The sequence below is a fragment of the Lycium ferocissimum genome, chromosome 7, assembly GCF_029784015.1.
Source record: "Lycium ferocissimum isolate CSIRO_LF1 chromosome 7, AGI_CSIRO_Lferr_CH_V1, whole genome shotgun sequence".
Lineage (NCBI taxonomy): Eukaryota > Viridiplantae > Streptophyta > Magnoliopsida > Solanales > Solanaceae > Lycium > Lycium ferocissimum.
Window position 1 is genome coordinate 24,139,207 of NC_081348.1, and position 14,431 is coordinate 24,153,637.

General features: G+C 35.6%; 1 protein-coding gene across 2 annotated transcripts; it reads right to left on the reverse strand.

Moving 5' to 3' along the window:
• Positions 1-3,365: 3,365 nt before the first annotated feature.
• LOC132063939 ((+)-neomenthol dehydrogenase-like) lies at positions 3,366-13,549 on the reverse strand. 2 transcript variants are annotated; one of them, XM_059456717.1, is made up of 5 exons: positions 13,468-13,549; positions 13,009-13,255; positions 12,257-12,316; positions 11,928-12,104; positions 3,366-4,014 (listed from the first exon to the last, which is right to left on the reverse strand). In XM_059456717.1, the coding sequence occupies exons 1-5, from the start codon at positions 13,500-13,502 to the stop codon at positions 3,619-3,621; spliced, it is 915 nt and encodes a 304-aa protein (XP_059312700.1). In that variant the 5' UTR covers positions 13,503-13,549; the 3' UTR covers positions 3,366-3,618. The 2 variants fall into 2 exon arrangements, with proteins under 2 accessions (XP_059312700.1, XP_059312701.1); XM_059456718.1 differs by lacking the exon at positions 13,468-13,549 and adding an exon at positions 13,372-13,425.
• Positions 13,550-14,431: the final 882 nt, after the last annotated feature.

The window sequence follows — 14,431 nt, forward strand, 5'->3', positions numbered from 1 at the left end:
TCTGGTCTGCTTATCGGATTCGTCATCGCACACTAACCGGCTTTCGGTGATTCAATTGATAGTAATTACTCCTTAGTACTTAATATTTAAATTGTGCGGATAGGTTTCCCCTTTTTCTTTATCTTGTTTAAGAAATTTGCTATTAAATTTGTTCATTTTCAGTTATACCAAATTTATTCAAACTTTTGGAAAGATTAGAATTTCATTTTCATTTATCTAATTCCGCTTGTATTATTTTGTTGTGCTATGTTTGCTGATATGACATCTCAATTGCATTTCGTGATGGTTTATTTGTTAATTAATAAAGCTAATTGAGGTGTATCATATATCTGTGCCTTCGGTTGTCCTTATGATGATGACTGCTACAATATTTACTGATGAAACCAGAATAATGACTATTAGACTATCAATAAGTAGGAAACTAGGATTTACTAGTATTGCTATTATTTGTAGAATTGGTGACTTTGTCTCTACAACTTCCAGGGAATTTTCCTACTTATGGTAAACGATAAACCAGTTGGTTCTTTCATTACAAAATATTGCTTTATGTTTTCTCGCAATGTGCGATGAAAGAGGGGAGACATTAGGGCTGATCGAGAATAGTTACCATACATTTTTTATATGGTAAGAATGATTACATAAATTGTTGTGTTTATGTTTTTGTACATTGAATTCGATTATGATGCTTGATTTATCTTGTGTTGGTATTTCAAAATAGAATCATGCATAACGAGTCAAAGCCAAACATCACATGTATATGCTTCATGGGATTCCGTGCTTCATACCATCAAAATTAATATTATTACAAATTTTATAACTTAAAAACTTTTTATGTAGAAATTTTATAATAACCAGGGGACTAACGTGCAACGCACATTCCCAAAGACTAGTAAATTGAAATAGAGGAAGTGTAAGCTTTCTTTCTTCCTTTCTTGTAATTTTATATTATCATTATATTAGCATTCTCATTTGTAATATCATCAGAAAGTGTGTTTTAAACATTGTGATGACCATAGAGTATTTGGTTCTTTCAAGTTCTTATTTCTTACATGCTTACTATAGTAATAGAGGTATTTGACCTTATTAAGATTTGTAAGCTAATTAAGGCCTAGCTCCCCTTATTTATACTTATTCCTTTTGGGATTCTTTTATTATCAATGAAAAAGATCACTTAGGAAAAATACAGAGTGGTCCGATATTAGCTTAAAAAAATAATTAAAAAAGAACACTATGGAGGATCTTAAAACTGAATCGTTTTTAAGATCTTTGAAGGTTTAGAAAAATCAAAAGAAAACTATGGAGGAATGCTTTCTTTTTTTCAAATTCATCTTTACGCCTCCAATTACTGAAATCTTTATTAAGTAAGACATTATGATTAAGACTATTAAATGTGTTTCTTAAATTAAAAAAAAAAAAAAAAAAGGTGTTTCTTAAAGAGTATAAAAACTTTAAAAGATAAGACACTATGGGTGTGTTCGGTATGAAGGGAAATGTTTTCCAAGGAAAATATTTTCCTCGAAAATGTGTTCTTAGAAAATAAGTGAATTTCTACTTATTTTCTCGTGTTCATTTGGGTAGCGAAAAATAAGTGAATTTCTTACTTATTTTCTAATGTTCGTTTTGTTGGTAGAAAACATTTCCAGGAAAATACCCACCCAAGCCCCATAACTCCACCCAACCCACCCCCCACGCCAAATCCAACCCACCCCCAATTTTTGTTTGAAGTATTTAATTTTTTTCTGGATTTTCTAAACCACTACATACCCCCTCTCCCCCCCCCCACCCCCCCGGTGTGGACCCATACCACACCAACCCCCAACACCACCCACCCCCACCCTCTATCCTCAATTTTTTTGGAGGGGGTGGTGGGGTGTCGGGAAAGAGGGTGGGGCAAAAAAAAAAAAAAAAATTCAAAACTTTTTTTTCAAAAAAAAAAATTTATTTTTTTTGAGGGGGGGGGGGGGGGGGGTGGTGCAAAAAAAAAAAAAAAAAAAAACTTTTTTTTAAAACAAAATTAATTTTTTTAGGGGGGTGGGGGGGTGGGGGTGAGGCAGGGGTGGGTGGGGTGGTGCAAAAAACCAAAAAAAAAAAAAAATTCAAAACTTTTTTTTCAAAACAAAAATTAATGTTTTTTTGGGAGGGGGGTTGGGGACAGGGGTAGGGTGGTGCAAAAAACCAAAAGAAAAAAAAATTTAAAACTTTTTTTTCGAAACAAAATTAATTTTTTTTGGGGGGTTGGGGGTGATGGTGCAAAAAACAAACAAAAAAATCAAAACTTTTTTTTCGAAACAAAATTAATTTTTTTTTGGGGGTTGGGGGTGATGGTGCAAAAAACAAACAAAAAAATTCAAAACTTTTTTTTCAAAACAAAATTAATTTTTTTTTTGGAGGTGGGGCGGGGGTGGGGCAAGGGTGGGGTTTGATTGCGGGTGGGGGTGGGGTGGGGTGGTGCAAAAAACCAAAAAAAATTCAAAAAAAAAATTTCAAAACAAAATTAATTTTTTTTGCCAGGGGGTGGGGTAGGCGTGGGGTGGGGTGGTGGGCGTGGTTGGGGGGTTGGTTGAGTGGTTAGTGAAATGCACTTATAGACTTATTTTCCCTACTTTTATTAGGGAAATCATTTTCCTCATTTTTGAGGAACTTGTTTTTCTAAACAAAATATTTTTTAAAATTTTTGACCAAACGAACATGGGAAAATTGAAAAACATTTTCCGAAAACTGTTTTCCTCCACACCGAACACACCCTATAGACAAAATTAGGTACGCACGTCAAAGGGCGCACGAAAGACCATTTGCTGTTGGTGACTACTGATTTAAGGCAGCAAACATTCAGACTGGTTGTTAGCTCATGAGTAAAATGCTTTATTTAGCTGCCTCCAACCAAAATGCACTCCATTCATCTCAATTTATATTAGTACAATCTGTTATGGTCCAGTGTTTGAGACTATTCCACTAATAGCTCTATCCTATGTTACTGTCATAACTTTCAAGAACTCAGGTTCACAACTGCATAATTTTAAACTTTAATGCCAGGTTCCCGGTATGAAACTATTGATTCAACATTCTCATCCAGCTACCATCTTAAATGTCGTGTATAGACTGCCATATGAAGTGGAGCAGTACTTAAAAACGTTGCAAAGGTTACATATGCTTCATCTGATCAACAAGAATGGCTTACAACAAAAATGAATTCAAAAATGAAATATTAACCCTTGTCTCTACCTTGGTTCAGCAACATTGTCCTTGTAATTGTATACCAAAAACAATCAAGTTCACGAACAATATGACCTTAACAGGCAATTTGGAGCATCAGACCTTACTCCACTTCTCGTGGACATATGATTTCAAACCAGGAAGCATTTCACTTTTAACTCAATGAACCAAACATTCGCAATAACAAAAAAAAATATAAATATGCAATAAATAATCCAACAATTATTAACTTATGTACTACAATTTACAAATTAAAATATGTCCAGCATAACTTTGTTTTTGAACCTATATATGTTGCATAGATAGTTAGATTGTTCAAAATTTCGAGGGACATGAGTCGGATCTTTCAAAATTTATGTATTTTGAAAGGTCCAAGCAACATATATAGGCGCAAACCAAACTATCTCATGAGATTCCCAATTTCATTAGAAAGGTGAGCTCTTTTCTATTAAAGAAGTTTCCTGATGGGCCTCCTTGAGGTAAAAGAGCAAGCCTAACAGGACTTTCAGCACCCTCTTCAACACTTAATGTGCCACAATTTAAACATATATCAGTTTTCACATAACCTGGACAAACACAGTTGATGAGAAAATTTGGGTGTTTCTTGGCCAATATTCTTGTGTAGGCATTTATGGCTGCTTTTGATAGGATATAAGCAGATGAATTTGGAGGCCAATTTTTGTTCTCCAACAAACCCTCCTTGAAATCTTTGAGAAAAGCATTCCAAACCTCATCCACTTTGTCTTCCGTTAGATTCTCAGAATCATTCAACACTCCTATAGCCCATTCATTGCGAACATTCTGAAACAACATTATGCCAAAATGAAAACAATCAGAAGATTACTTTGTCTATTCCTTAAAATGTAACAGTACCATGATATCAAATACACCCATTGTACGGATGGATTCTGTTAGCAACCCTCTTTAGCAACGGACGGATTCTGTTAGCAAACCTATTAGCGACGGATTTGCATCCATCGCTAATATGTCGTAGCTAACCTCTTTCCGATTAAAAATCTGTTGAGTTTAAAGTCCACAAATGCATTAAGTGAGGGACTTTAAAGGTGAAGTATGAATTGGGAAATGGAAGGAAACTTAAGTGGAGGGAAATGAAAGTTTGAAAAATAACCTTTTAAGTGAGCACTTCTCCCACATTGGTGGTTGAAAGTGTTATGTGTGTGCTTATATTAAGCAACACATTCTCTAGCTCATAAAGGGTTGAGAAGAGGACCACCCCTCGGGCCGTCGTCGTCGCTCGGCTCGGATTCGATCAAATGATCTGATTGATTGATAATCTTTGTGGACCAAATTTACTTTATTTCCATTTTCGTTACTTAATATTTCCAATCCGGATATTAATTAATTCACGCGAAATTTAACTTAATTAATTAAATTCGCGGAATTATTTTTTCTTTCCAACGGACATAACGATCCTTCACCGAACAGGCACTTCCACACCTATTCAGATCAAAATAACAGGCTATAAATTTTCAGAGGCTTCGCCTCATTTTTTACGCACTGAAAACGAAAAATTGCAAAATTGTTTGCTTTCTGAAAAACGCATTTTTTCCCCTCATACTGCATTCTTTTCAAACACCAAAAAATAGTAAGTGTCGTGTGATTGCTACCATTCGTTGAGTTCGCTGAAATTCTGCAATTTCCATTGCCGGTATTGCAGAATAGAATTTCGTTCTATCCTGGGAAGAATTAATCCAAACCTTTGGCAACTGTGAAGGGATTAAATTCTTTAAGGAAACACAGTTTTTCTGTGCCCCGAAATAAACATATTGTTCTTTAGTTTATGTAAACAGATTACTATTTGAATAACAGGAATCACAAACTTAAAGAATTTAATAATTATACTTCTGTTTCATCTAATATTCTGTTCTGTTTGGAGACTAAAATCCTCGGATTTTCTACTCCAGTAATCTACTCGATTTGAAGATATAAAAACTTCATCGAGATTATTACTTTGTGTGTTCAATTAGAAGAATATAAAAACTTCATCGACATTATTACTTTGTACGTTCTATTTATTGATTCTGGTTCTGTTTTGTTGTCAAACAAAAAAATGGCTGATATCACTGTCGAGAATGTGCGGATTCAGTGCAAAAGATCGCCTCTTCCGATCCAACACTGACTATCTCGCGACGGCAATTTTGGGAGCAGAAGCCGGAAAGTTTTCGGCATAGACTTTCGGCGACGTAAAAATGTTCCTCTATTTAACAACCCTCGCCTGCAAAAATTTATTGCGAGGAAGTTCTGTTCTTGTAAGAGACTCGGACAACGAACGTTTCATCATAATGGAGGCATGGAATCATTCTGATTTTCTATGTAAAAATTATTTTCTCAATGGGCTGGATGATGGTCTTTATAATGTCTATAGCGGCTGTAAGCCGTCTAAGGAATTATGGAATGCATTGGACAAGAAATATAAGACCAAGGATCTTTGGGTTGAAAAAGTTTGTTCTTTGCGAAGTTCTTGGACTTTAAAATGGTAGATAATAAATACGCGTATGTCGCAAGTCCAGGAACTTCAAGTGATTACACATGATCTGCTTGCGTAAGGAATGGCAGTCAATGGAGCTTTCCAGGTTGCGGCCTTTATTAAAAAATTGCCGCCTTTGTGGGAGGATTTTAAAAACTACTTAAAGCACAAACGTAAGGAAATGACATTAGAAGATCTAATCGTCCGGCTTAGAATTGAGGAAGACAACAGATCTACTAAGAAGAAGGCCAATGGCAAACAAGCAATAATAGGGGCAAACATCGTTGAAACTGCCCCTACAATTTCAAAGAAAAGGAAGCGGACTTCTGAAGAGAAGAATGTTCCAAGCAAGAAGAAATTCAAAGGAAGTTGTTACAATTGTGGTAAATTTGGACACATGGCTTCAGACTGTCGTGCTCCGAAAAAGGATAAGGAGAAGAAGAAAGGTCAAGCCAATATGGCTGAAATGAATAATGAAGTGGATAATCTATGTGCCATGTTGTCCGAATACAACTTGGTAGGTAACCCGCGAGAATGGTGGATAGACTCGGGCGCTACTCGCCACGTGTGTTCTAACAAGGAATTCTTTTCTTTCTTGATGCGAGTTGGCCCCAACGAGACGATCTTCATGGCCGGTCTACGCGCCAAAATCGAGGAACAGCAACATTGCACCGGAAGATAACGTCTGGAAAGATTGTGACGCTCAAGAATGTCCTTCATGTTCCAGAAATGAGGAAGAACTTAGTCTCAACTTCACTAGTAGTCAAGAATGGATTTAAATGTGTTTTTGTTTCTGACAAGTTTGTTGTTAGTAAAAACGATATGTATGTTGGAAAGGGCTACCTCACTGAGGGCCTTTTCAAACTCAATGTAATCTCAGTTGATATGAATAAAATTTCTCCTTCATCTTATTTACTTGAGTCAAATAGTTTATGGCATGCACGTTTGGGACATGTTAATTATAAAACATTGCAAAAAATGATTAACTTGGAAATACTTCCTAAGTTTGAATGCAATAAGTCCAAATGTCAAGTATGTGTTGAATCCAAGTATGCTAAGCATCCTTATAAGCCTATTGAAAGGAATTCCAATCCTTTAGACTTAACTCATACCGACATTTGTGATATGAAGTCAACACCATCACGCGGTGGGAAAAAGTACTTTATAACTTTTATTGACGATAGCACTCGATATTGCTATGTGTATTTACTTAATAGCAAAGATGAAGCTATTAATGCATTTAAACAATACAAAAATGAAGTCGAAACACAACTGAACAAGAAAAATCAAAATGATTAGAAGTGATAGGGGTGGAGAGTATGAATCTCCCTTTGAAGAAATATGCTTAGAATATGGAATTATTCATCAAACTACTGCCCCATACACCCCACAATCCAATGGAATTGCGGAAAGAAAGAATCGAACATTGAAGGAAATGATGAATGCCTTATTGATAAGTTCTGGTTTACCGCAAAACTTGTGGGGCGAAGCTATCCTTACAGCAAGACGAATACTCAACCGAGTGCCCCATAGCAAAACAAAGTCCATTCCATATGAACAACGGAAAGGTAGAAAGCCTAGCTTAAAATATTTCAAAGTGTGGGGGTGTTTAGCCAAGATACAAATTCCTAAACCCAAAAGGGTAAAAATTGGACCAAAAACCATTGATTGTGTTTTTATAGGATACGCCACCAATAGTAAAGCGTATCGTTTTCTGATTCATAAATCAGAAAATCCCGACATTCATGTTAATACGGTAATGGAATCTGATAATGCTGAATTTTTTGAGAATATTTATCTGTATAAAATAGAATGTGAGTCATCTGGTGAAAGACCTAAACGACCTCGGGAAGAAACAAAGGAAAATATGCCTAACGAAGAGAATCCAAGACATAGCAAACGTCAAAGAACATCGACTTCCTATGGTCCAGATTTTTTGACATTCTTAGTAGAGAATGAGCCTCAAACTTTCAAGGAAGCAATGTCTTCCTCCGAAGGACAATATTGGAAACAAAATCAATAGTGAAATAGAATCCATATTAAACAATCATACTTGGGAATTGGTTGATCTTCCTCCGGAAAACAAACCTTTAGGCTCCAAATGGACTTTCAAGAAGAAAATGAAAGATGATGGCACTATTGATAAATATAAGGCAAGACTCATTGTCAAAGAATTCAGACAACGAGAAGGTCTTGATTATTTTGATACATACTCACCAGTAACAAGGATAACATCCATTCGGTGTTGATAGCGTTGGTTGCGGTGTGCGGACTCCATATCCATCAAATGGACCTGAAAATAGCCTTCTTGAATGGATAGTTAGAGGAAGAAATCTATATGGATCAACCCGAAGGGTTCATAACTCCCAGGAAAGAGAAGAAGGTGTGTCGACTCGTTAAGTCACTTTATGGACTTAAACAAGCACCCAAACAATGGCATGCAAAATTTGACCAAACAATGTTGGCAAATGGATTTAAAATTAATGAATGTGATAAATGTGTTTACGTTAAGAACGTTCCAAATCACTTAGTCATTGTTTGCCTGTATGTTGATGATATGTTAATAATGAGCAAAGAGATTGCCGACATAAATGCCACTAAGTGTATGCTTACTAGCAAGTTTGATATGAAAGACTTGGGAGTTGCTGATTTAATTCTAGGAATTAAGATCCATAGAATTCCACAAGGTCTAGCATTGTCACAAACTCACTATGTTAAGATGGTACTTGAAAAATTCAAGTATCTGGAGTTTAACGTTGCAAAGACTCCGATTGACGCGTGAACCTTGCTCTTACAAAGAACCAAGGTCAAAGCAAGTCTCGCTTAGATTATGCTCGAGTATTGGGAAGTTTGATGTACATTATGAATCGTACACGACTGTGATATAGCTTCGAATAAGTAAATTGAGTCGTTACACAAGTAACCATCGACCAAACTCATTGGATGGCAATGAAAAGAGTTTTGGGGTATTTACAATACACCCAAGACTATGCTTTGCACTATAATAAATATCTATGGTAATTGAAGTATATAGTGATGCAAATTGGATCATGGATCATCGAAGTTAAATCCACAAGCGGATACGTTTTCACCATTGGAGGAGGAGCAGTTTCTTGGAAATCATCCAAGCAGACATGTATCGCTCGCTCTAAAATGGAGTCAGAATTTATAGCTTTGGATAAAGCTGGTGAAGAAGCTGAATAGCTATGGAATTTCTTGGAAGACATTCCGTTTTGGCCTAAACTGGCACCTATATGTCATGCATCATTGTGATAGTCAAGTCGCAATAGGAAGGGTACGGAAGTATCATGTATAACGAAAAATCTGTCACATACGACGAAGACATAATACCGTTAGACAATTACTCAGTGGAATTATCACAATTGACTATGTAAAGTCAAAAGATAATGTGTCGGATCCACTTACAAAAGGCCTAACTAGAGAGGCGGTTGATAAATCATCAAAGGAAGTCATAATAATGGTAACTCCACCTAGCTGACTGGAAATCCCAAGATCTAGGTTCAAGGAGATCAAACAAAGTTATGAATGACGGTTCAACATTGTCGTCAAACTCAATCCATTCTCATGATAAGACAATGTTCAGGAATAAGGATAAAGCACAAAGGCTTTTTAATGGTTTCTAAGTTTGATACGAAGTATATCAAATTGTGTATCTACAGGATGACACGTTTAGGAATCACCTATGTGAGCGTGAAGTGGAAGCCACTTCAAGGAGAATTAGGTAAGGCCGCCTTCTCACACACTCATGAAACCAGGCGATGTTCAAGGCTGAAACGAACACAACAATGAGAACCAAGAATGGTTAAGGGTTAAGTGTGTGACATATGTTGTCTAGATATATATTAAAAATTGACGGTTCAAAGATATCAAATCTATCGATTGATCGAGTATATCCGATGTATGTTCACTACGGAAAGTTCAAAGGGAAACCTACTTACCCAAAAGGGAAACCTACTTACCCAGATGCGGTTAATCCTTACCTGTAATCACACAAGTTTTTTTTTTTTTTAGGCATGTTGCATATATAGCCATTCCCCATTCATGTGGGGGATTGTTGAGTTTAAAGTCCATAAATGCATTAAGTGAGGGACTTTAAAGGTGAAGTATGAATTGGGAAATAGAGGGAAACAAAAGTGGAGGAAATAAAAGTTTGAAAAACAACCTTTCAAGTGAGCACTTCTCCCATATTGGTGGTTGAAAGTGTTATGTGTGTGCTTATATTAAGCAACACATTCTCTAGCTCATAAAGGGTTGAGAAGAGGACCACCCCTCGCGCCGTCGTCGTCGCTCGGCTTGGCTTCGGATTCGGTCAAATGATCTGATTGATTGATAATCTTTTTGGACCAAATTTACTTTATTTCCATTTTCGTTACCTAATATTTCCAATCCAGATATTAATTAATTCACGCGAAATTTAACTTAATTAATTAAATTCAATTCGCGGAATTATTTTTTCTTTCCAACGGAATTAATTCCCACCTGTTCAGATTAAAATAACAGGCTATAAATTTTTAGAGGCTTCGCCTCATTTTTTACGCACTGAAAATGAAAAACTGCAAAATTGTTTGCTTTCTAAAAAACGCATTTTTTCCCCTCATACTGCATTCTTTTCAAACACCAAAAAACAGTAAGTGTCGTGTGATTGCTACCATTCGTTGAGTTATTTGAAATTACGCAATTTCCATTCGTATTGCGAGAATAAATTTCGTTCTATCCTGGGAAGAATTAATCCAAACCTTTGACAACTGTAAAGGGATTAAATTCTTTAAGGAAACACAGTTTTTCTGTGGCTCGAAATAAACATATTGTTCTTTAGTTTATGTAAACAGATTACTATTTGAATAACAAGAATCACAAAATCAAATCAAATCTGTCACTAATATGCTCATAGCTAACCTCTTACCGATGAAAAAAATCAAATCTGTTGCGGATAATTAGCAGGCGATTATATCCATTGCTAAGTTTAGCGACAAAAAATCCGTCACTATTTTCATTGATTTTGTTGCTAAATTCATAAATTTATGCATTAAAAATATATGTAACCCCTATGTAATAAGCCGTTTTGTGTTAGTCAGTTAACTAAAATATATGGTAAGTAATTTTATTATAACAAGTTAAATTATAGTTCTTTACACTAGAAGTGTGTACAATTTACATCCATATTAGTATTGAAAGAGTACTAATCTACAAAAGTTCTGTGGATTTATATTCAACTTAAAAAGACGAAAGTATGCTCTCTTTTCTAAAAGGCATTTTTTTCCCTGTTGGACCTTGCATGTTTTGATGATTGACAAAATGAATGAACCAGGTCGACTGGTACATGTTCTATCTCAGAGTCCAGATGCGGCAAAACTCTTGGATTAAAGCGATTTTGAGATACAGACTTAGCGGACAGGATCTAGGATCCATGCAAAAAGTATCTAGGATAAACTTGGGACTCTCATGAAGCAAATCAAGCTGTGTGACAGCAAAGAGGTTGCCTCCATCTCAAACACTATCTCTCCTCATGGACCTTACCAAGTAAGGTGTTTGTGACCGACTGGATTGCTACCTACAAGTCGCTATATATATGCAAGTCTTCTACCGAAGAAGGCTATGCACTCACATAGAGGGAAAGGCAGAAATCGAGCAAATAAACAATAGCAATATTTGAAAGACTTCTGATTGGCTACTGAAGTGCGCCCTGATACGAAGGACCAGATTGAAGAACCTGTTTCGTGATGTAATGTTTTACAGTCTTCAAGTCTAGTATTTTGTATTAGGATTGTTTATCGAGTTGTACCTTTTCAACTTTCTTAGAAGCATTGTAATAGGTATAAACAATTGTCAAATTCAGCTTCAAATTGAGGGCAACTCAGAGGTGACTCAATAATCTAGGTAGAATGTTGAGTAGGGGATTAAAGTTAGTTCCCAGGTTGCAAGCGTTATAATCTGAATTGGTTGAGACTCACAATTTTAGTGAAGTTTTGGGACAAATCCTGCAAATGTGTAGGTCAAGATTTTTTACCCTTGTAAGCCAGGTGTTTTCCACGTAAAAATGCAGTGTTATTACTTTTCTTTTTATCATTATTCCGCAAACTGAAGTTATGAACATATAAAGTAACCAGGTCCATCATCTAGGCTAAAGTCAGGCAAAATCCAATTCACCCCCTCTTGTGTTATTAACCCTCAATTAGTAAAATTGTTATGTAATTAGTTGAAATACCTTCAACTGTCCAGCCATGGAAGAGACATTGACAATACGTGGTGAATCAGATAATTGAAGTAGAGGTAATAATTCTTGAATCATCCATTTTGCCCCATAATAATTTGTTTTTATGCATTCTTCAGCTAGATCACAAGTTTGAGTTGCTACCTTTAGCTTCTCAAAGAATAAGTCTTGCTGCATGAACAATTCAATATTAAATCATTCAAATCAATTTAAAAAAAAAAAATGCACTGAAGATATTCACAGGACCATAAAATTGAAGTAGAAGAATCTTTTAAATTGATAATATAAGCAAATGAAGAATTAATGATGATACAGTCACTTACTTCTGGACTTATAATAACATCTTTATCCATAAGCACTCCAAGAACTCCTGCATTATTCACCTGTTTTGGTTGTTCAGAAATGATTGTATTACATCTACATGATGTTTAAGCAAAATCTATAGGCTTTACGCTTAGCTAGTTTAAACTCTTAGGGCTCGTTTGGTTGGAAACAAGTTATCCCGGGATAACTAATTCCGGGATAAGTTATCCCGGGATCAGTTATTCCACCCTCAAAGTGGGATAAAAAAACATTCTAATCCCAGGATAACTAATCCCAGGATTAGTTATCCCAAGTTTTTTTTTTCCAACCAAACGTTGGATAAAGCGGTATTAATTTTTATCCCAAGACTATTTTTCTCTATCCATCATACCAAACGAGCCCTTATCCTATTATGCAAGGAATCGAGTCTAGATGAGCAGTAGATAAAGGGTCATATTTGCCCCTCTATTATTGAAAGATTTAATATTATCCTCCATTATACTTCAGTTCATAAATGCCCCTAAAATTATAAAAGTGTCTCAAATTTGTCCTTCCTCCATTAACTCCATCTATTTTAGCCACATGGCATGCCAACTTACCACACCAACCCTTCTTCCACCACCACCCAAAGTCACCAACACTTTCACCGTAATTCATTGCTACTTCATCGTTAAATAGGATTAACAACAGACCTTTTTTTGTTTGATGGTGTTGGATTCAGTTCTTTGGAAGATACAAAGAAAATTTGAAAAGTAGTGGAAAGAGGAAATACCAAGATATCAAGCTTGCCAAACCTGGCCTTGATGAAATCTTTGAGTTTTGCAATAGTTGAAGTGTCAGTCACATCAAGCTGATGAAAAATGACATTATTTGAGAGGCCACACTCCTTTAGCATATCAATAGCTTCATCCCCTTTTTTCTCATCTCTAGCTGTTAAGATAACCACTATCCCCTTTAAAGCTAGCTGTCTACATATTTCTAATCCTATCCCTTTGTTGGCTCCAGTCACAACTGCAACCCTGATAATAAATTCAAACCATAAGAAATTAAAATAATCTTATCTTTAGCAGGTCCAAGATTTGGAGTTAGTAGGTTCTGATCGTTACATATGTTGCAATTTTTTTTCTATATGCACCTGAATATTAAGTTTGAGCTAGACACAGTGAATTTTGTTCAATCAGATGAGTCTAGTCTAGATCTACTAAGGCTAATACTGTTATTGAGCACGTACCTTTCAGTTGTTAGGAAGTTGGAAGCTTCCGCCATAGTATGAAGTATGAACTATGAAGCTAAAAGCTATTGCGTGTTCGAATGTGCAAAAGAGAGACTCGACGTAGTATTCATTAACGAGTGTACCATATTGATCTAAAGTTTTGGCTTATCGTCAAAACAAAAAAGAGGGTAAATACTTATCAGTAGTATAGGGTATTTATACCAAATCAACTGATCAATTTACTATTGTTAAGTGACTTTTAATATAGTAAAAATATACATTAACTAAATGATAGAAGTATACATATAAACACATATTATGTATCTATTAATTTGGTAAATCATGTTTGTGCTTTTCTTAAAAGGGCCAAATATACCCCTGCATTATTGAAAAAGATCAAATATACCCTTCGTTATACTTTAAGTTCAATTATACCTTTGCCGTTATACTATTGACTCAAAAATATCCTTCCTTTGTTAAAGTTATCCATCTTGAAATATCCTATCCAACGTGAAATTGACATTTGATGAGGTGAATGTCACGTGACATTTCCACCTCATCACCCCTAACCCATTTTACTCCTCTCTCTTCCACCACAAAAATTTCCACCCCTCTAACACCATTGTCGCCATATAATTATAGCTCCAGAAAAAGTTGTCCTCTCCGGTAACTTTTCAACCAATTCTCAGCTTGAACTCTTAAACTTGTCATTTAACCAGTTTTCCGGTGAGATTCCGGGGAGTATAGTAGCTTTAACGAACTTACAGTATCTCTGGCTTGATTCTAACCAAATTTATGGAACTATCCCTTCAGCAATTTCCAATATTTCTTCATTAATACATTTGAGTATTAGTGATAATCATTTACAAGGACTAATCCCATCAACAATCGGTTCACTTTCTAGTTTATAGGTAATTTGATTATCAAGAAATCAACTATTTGATATTCGGATCATTGATTGGGTTTTAATGAACTCATGGGT

Excerpts from the sequence above, each read along its gene's own strand:
- LOC132063939 (XM_059456717.1), bottom strand. The coding sequence starts at position 13,502 with ATGGCGGAAGCTTCCAACTTCCTAACAACTGAAAG. Across the intron at positions 13,256-13,467 it reads AACTTCCTAACAACTGAAAG|GGTTGCAGTTGTGACTGGAG; the intron begins GTACGTGCTCAA and ends ATTTATTATCAG. Across the intron at positions 12,105-12,256 it reads ATGTTATTATAAGTCCAGAA|CAAGACTTATTCTTTGAGAA; the intron begins GTAAGTGACTGT and ends TTGTTCATGCAG.